General features: G+C 55.9%; 1 protein-coding gene across 1 annotated transcript; it reads right to left on the bottom strand.

Moving 5' to 3' along the window:
• Positions 1-227: 227 nt before the first annotated feature.
• On the bottom strand, positions 228-3,482 carry LOC104256614 (zinc finger protein 239). The gene has a single exon (XM_059816723.1). The coding sequence runs from the start codon at positions 3,480-3,482 to the stop codon at positions 2,496-2,498; it is 987 nt and encodes a 328-aa protein (XP_059672706.1). The 3' UTR covers positions 228-2,495.
• Between the last annotated feature and the right edge of the window lie 2,573 nt (positions 3,483-6,055).

Raw genomic sequence — 6,055 nt, 5'->3', positions numbered from 1 at the left:
GGGACAGACCCACACAAATCCATCAGTTCTACAGCTGGACCGCAGCGTAATCTTTGAATTCAGTTAAAAATGAGCCTACCAACTGAGAGCTGTATCCCTTCTGAAAGCTGGCCAGCAAATGAAAATCATGATGCTTCTCGAACCAACTGGATGACCATTAGTCACATTTCCAAACCACTTTCCAGAAGTGGAACAGAAATCAAGAAGTCATTGGTTTGAAGCTGTTCATAAAAAAAAAAACCCCACAACCAAAAAACCCCCACAAAACTAAAAGCAAAAATGTGCATTTGCAAACGAAGGCTTTGGTTCCTGTGTAAACAAAGCCCACCCCATTTCCGAAAGCTCCTTCTATTTCCCTGAGCAGCTGCACATAAAGGTGCCTTGTTCCTCTAGAAGCTGCAAACAATTTCACACTCCCCCCTACAGCTCCTTTTTATTAAACTATATGAAAATAACATTTTATCAGCAGTTGAGTGCTTTTTTTTTTTTAAGGTTGGACTTGATGATCTTACAGGTCTTTTCCAACCTTAGTGATTCTGTGATTCTGTGAAGAAGTAGCTGGGGGCTTGCAGAAGGGATCCCTGCAATCCCCTGGAGAGTAGCAAGTTCTGTAGGGCAAGCCATTCACAAGCATCCCTGGCCAGCAGCTGCTCAAATCCATGGATCTTCTTAGCATCGTTATTTCCTTCATCTCTTCCCCAACACAGCTCCAGTCCTTTCACTGGCTTCAGTCTGCATTCCTTTTTCCCAGTGACCTGCTGAAGTCACGGAGCCAGCTGCAGGATTAGTAAGGTTCATCGCAAAACCAGAAATCTTTTCTAAGCTCCAGCAGTGCTGGATAAGCACACCAGTCGGTATCGTCACTAAACTGTTCAGCAGCAAAACAGTCAAAAATATAAACACTGCAATTCCTTGTAGTTAAAACCATGAGGGGGGTACATCCTACAACCGCCACTGATATGTACCTGTGTAAAACAAGGGGGAGACCACTACGCTGAGTGACATTTAGAAATCATTCCTTGCAACCATAGGGGCCACACATTTTTATATAGATATATAAATAAAACAACTCAATTCCAGATCTTATACACACACACACAAAGTAATCAGTGTAAAACTGAATATCCTGATGTGAAAATTCCGTTTTGGTACAAAACCTGTTTCTCCCAGCTTCTTATTGAGAAATGCTAGTATATACAGTATGTTTAGCGTTTTGAGAAGTACTGGTGTGGTGTAGTGTCACACAGCTGGCCATTTTGACCACTGCCGTGGTGCGTGCATGCATGATCGCTCACATGTGAGTGTGAAGATACACTTGGTACAAAAGCTAGTTCGTACATATGTGAGTACATACATATAGATGTTATTTACACACACGCACACACACGCTGGTCAAAATGGGACTTGAGAAATACTGGTACGGAATCAAGTCAGTCCCAGTATGCTGCTGTTCTGTCCCATTTTGCAACACAGCTTACACCAGCCCACTTGAAATGTACCTGTGAAGCCAAATTCTGCAGAATGAGGCAGCTACCAGTACAAACTCACAAGCGACCTCCATACACCTGCCAAGTTGCGTACCACAGTCTTAGCAGCAGAAAGTATAATTCTGATTTTTTTTTTTTTTTTTTTTAAGCCTCCAGGTACGATAGTTTTCTACATCAGTTACCCACCAGTTCTGAGATTCCAGAACAGGCCATGCCCCTATCCTGCAACTCCCTCATTCCTACCATCCCAGCAGCATTTGCAGAAAACCTTTGCAGGCAGGCCTTCCTTCTCTGGTTCAGGGTATGCCTACATGTTCCTTTTACAAGCAGACTCAAGCGGTCTTTGCCTGTGCTTCAAGTTGGCCCACACGCTGCATATGCATAATGCGGAGTTTCCAGCTTCTCAGCAGGACTTACTTAGCTTTGACCTTCCTGACTGCTGTACGAGACACAGAGCTGGCTTAGACAAGCGTGGAGAGCTCCCACAGACCTGTGCGATGTTATATCGGTCACAACATTTCAGCTGGGAGTGGAACAAAGCCCTTTAAGGACCCCATCTCCCATCTTATTTCCCTTGACACAACCACACATGCCTATGTTGCATGACCAAGCAGCTTCTCATCCTGTGACTGACGTTGCGCGTTCTCTCCTCAGGCTCCCAGGCAGACACCTCTCATGGGCAGGTGGGAGAAAACATCAGCACCTTGGCCACGTGGCAGATGGCATCCGATTCTAGTACCAGGAAAAGAGGATGACAGCGCCTTGGGATGCAGAACTACCCACCGCAACCTCTGCTCACTTTCCGTCCATGCCTGAGGTGCGTTGGGAGGAGGTGACTGAAAAGGGCAACAGGGGCCAAAGGCATTACTCTGGCCAGCTGCCTATAATCCAGGAGCCCTGGTGTAGTCACACCCTTGTCCACCCCCTTGTCCCTCAGGCACATTTTGGACAGGCCTGGACCAGGAGCTGCATCCTAGGTCACCCCCAGACCACACCTAGTGACGCTGCCTACCACACGTGCACCCGCTGGTGTGAGACTAAGTAGGAGTTGCGACTGAAGCTCTTCCCACAGTGGGAGCACTTGAAAGGTTTCTCCCCAGTGTGGGTACGACGGTGACGGATGAGGGTAGAGTTGTCACTGAAGCAGGTCCCACACTCGGCACACTTGTAGGGCTTCTCCCCGGTGTGGGTGCGACGGTGCTGGACAAGGTGCGAGCGCTGGCTGAAACTCTTTCCGCAGTCAGGGCACAAGTATGGCTTCTCACCTGTGTGGACACGCCGGTGGATGACCAGCTTAGAGCTCTCACTGAAGCACTTGTTGCAGTCAGCACACTTGTAGGGCTTCTCGCCTGTGTGGAGCCGCTGGTGGGCAATGAGGTTGGAGCTGTCGCTGAAGCGCTTCCCGCACTGGGGGCACTTGTAAGGTTTCTCACCCGTGTGAAAGTTGGCGTGGCGGAGCAGGCCTGAGTTCTGGTAGAAGTTCCTCCCGCACTTGGCACAGACATAAGGCCTCTCGCCAGTGTGGTTGCGCTGGTGCTGCACCAGGTGGGTGCTTTGGCTGAAGCTCTTCCCGCAGTCCTTGCACTGGTACGGCCGCTCACCCGTGTGGACACGCTGGTGCTGGATGAGGTGAGAGCGGCGGCTGAAGCTCTTGCCGCAGTCAGCACACATGTACGGCTTCTCCCCGGTGTGGATCCTCTGGTGGCGGATCAGGTCGGAGCTGCGGTTGAAGCTCTGCCCGCACTCGATGCAGATGTAGGGCTTCTCTCCCATGAATGCTCGCTGGTGCACCACAGTCTCCTTACGCTTCCGGAAGCCACAGCGAGAAGTCTTCCCCGGCCCTGTCTCTGGGGAGAGAAGGTCTGGCCTCGGACGGGACACTTCCTGGTCACAGCCCGGAGGAGAAGCTTCTCTCACGAAAAAGTCCGAAATGGCCCCGCGGGGTTCGGCTGCCTCTGGCCCATCTCGTGGAAGATGCCCCTCATTTTCACTCATGCTCCCATCACCTGCTGGGACAGAAGGAGAGTCCAGACACAACCAACACGTCCAGTCCCGGTGCGCGCTCCCTCTTCTCCACCCAGCCCGGCCCTCGCAGCCGCCCCACACGGCTGCATCCTCCCGCCCGGTCCACCCCGGCTCCGCCGCTTCCAGGGGAGAGGCGAAGGCGTCCGGACCGGCTCCATCTTCCCTCGCTCTCTGCCACCCGCCACCCCTGGCACCCCCGGCCCACACGGGCGCTGGGGAGGGGACGCACCCCGCGGCCGCCCCTACCGCCGCCGGCAGCGTCCCCGGAGGGGGCCGGGCGGGCCGGGCCGGGGCACGGGAGGCCGAGGCGCTGCGCCAGGGAGGAGGCAGAGCGGGGAGGCCGGCCAGCCGGCCGGTAGCGGCGGGGCCTGGCGGCGGCAGCGCCCGACCGGCCCTCCCGAGCCCCGCCGCCCTCCCCCGCGGGCGGCACCGGCGGCGACGCTGCGGGAAAAGCAGCCCCCGGCCCCGCAGCCCGGCCCCAGCTCCCTCAGCTGCCCCCGCCCGGGGCCGGCGACCCGCCGTGCCCGCCTCACCTCCGCCCGGCGGCGCGGCCCCGGCCCGACCCGGGCGGGGCGGGGGGGGGGGGGGGGCGCCGGGCGCAGCCCCGGCTGGGCGCGGCGCGGCCAGCGGCCGCGGGGAGGGGCCGTTCCCCCGCGCGGGGCCCGCCCGCCGCCCTGCCCGCCCCTCTGCCCGCCCCCCCGGCACTTCCTGCGGCTCCCGGGCGGCGGCCGGCCGGCCTCTATGGCTGTAACCCTTCCGGCCCCGGCCCCGGCCCGCCCTGCCCTGCGCTCCGCACCGCGGCGGCGGGCGGAGGTTCCCCCCTGGCCGGGCGCGGGGCTGCAGGAGGCCCCGGCAGGCGAAGCCCGGCCCGGCCCGGCGGCGGGGCTGGGCTCGGCCGCCGGTGGAGCTCCTCGCCGCCCGCGGCGTCTGCCGCCGGCCGCTCCCGAGCCGGGGCGCACCTCGCAGCCTCTCCCGCTGCCCCGGGGGGCGGCCGAGGCCTGCCCCGCCGCCGGCCTCCCCGTGCTGCCCGTCCCTGCCTGCCCCCGGGGTACGGGGCCTGCCCCGGGTCCTGGCCCCGTGCAGGGACTTGGAAGGAAGGAAGGAGGAGAGGCCGGAGCGGGTCCCCGGCCAGGCACCCTGCTGACACGGGTCTGGTAGCGGGATCCCGGGATCCAGCCCTGGAGGCACAGCCCTCCTCGCTGGAAGCGCAGCATCTGCACTCGGCGGCCACGGGGCAGTGGGAAGCCAAAAGGACCGAGGTTTTATGGGCCTGCTCAGCTGGCGGTTCTGCTCTCCGGCCCTGCCCGTGCCACGGCTTCCAGTCCCTGCGACGCTGTCCCGCAGCCTCTCCTCTGCTGTGCAGCCTTCACAAGCTTCCTCCCACCGCCACGTTTTTCTGTTCCCTCAGTTGTTTTCTTCACCTAACACTCCCCCGGCATGCCTTTGTATCGCAACTGTCTCTGTTTCCTCCCTCGCATTTCTTTATTCAGGCTCTGGAATAAATAAAAGGCTGCGGGGAGACCTTATTGTGGCCTTTCAATACTTAAAGGGGGCTTAAAGAAAGATGGAGAGAGACTTTTTGCCAGAGGCTGTAGTGACGGGACAAGGGGCAACGATTTTAAACTGAAGAAGTGTAGGTTTAGATTGGATGTAAGGAAGACGTTTGTTACGATGAAGGTGGTGAGACACTGGAAGAGGTTGCCCGGAGAAGCTGTGGACGCCCCATCCCTGGAAGTATTCAAGGTCAGGTTGGACGGGGCTTTGAGCAACCTGATCTAGTGAAAAATGTCCCTGCCCGTGGCAGGGGGGTTGGACTAGGTGATCTCTGAAGGTCTCTTCCAACCCAAACCATTCTGTGATTCTATGATTCCCAAATTCCACCAGACACGTTCCCAAACTGCTCTATAAATAAAAAGCAGTGGCTGTTTTGATGAAAAGAGACTCAGAGCACATGAGAAAAAACATCCAAAATTTGGGATTTACCAAAAGGTTACAAAGAAGGCGAGAATTTCATGAGACTTTCATGCAGTTGAGTCACATCATTTGGAAGTACTGAGTCAACCAAGAGGGCAGGACACACCTATTTTTGGCCCTGGATGCAAAGGTTTGCAGAACCTGAACTGATACTTGTCTCTGTGCTTAAATACCGACATGAATATTCCTTAAAGAATTGACTACAATTGTTAAATAATCGGTGTTAAATGCTAGCGTTTTCCATAGTCGCTCAAAGCAGAAGAAACAAAAGACTTTTTTATGCTTTGGGGCCCTTGAACAAACTTACCACAACTTTTTCTTCTGACCTGATATGGTGGGAGAACAGTTCTGTGGTCCCCAGTGTGCTTGCTGAATTGTTTTCTGATTTATTCCCAGTCCCTTTTAAACGGCTCTGTCTAGTAATTGTTCTGCAAACCTTATGCCCAAATGTTGCTTCATGGAGATAAGTGGTGTTGACCAGAGAATTAGCCATTGCAAGAGAGAAGTTAAGTTGTGTAGGTAAGAAAATACGTTCGTGTGAGATGGAAAAACACGAGGAAGGATCAGTG

The sequence above is a fragment of the Gavia stellata genome, chromosome 4 (assembly GCF_030936135.1).
Source record: "Gavia stellata isolate bGavSte3 chromosome 4, bGavSte3.hap2, whole genome shotgun sequence".
Lineage (NCBI taxonomy): Eukaryota > Metazoa > Chordata > Aves > Gaviiformes > Gaviidae > Gavia > Gavia stellata.
Note: the sequence above shows the minus strand (reverse complement) of the source record. Positions and strands in the feature narration are given on the sequence as shown.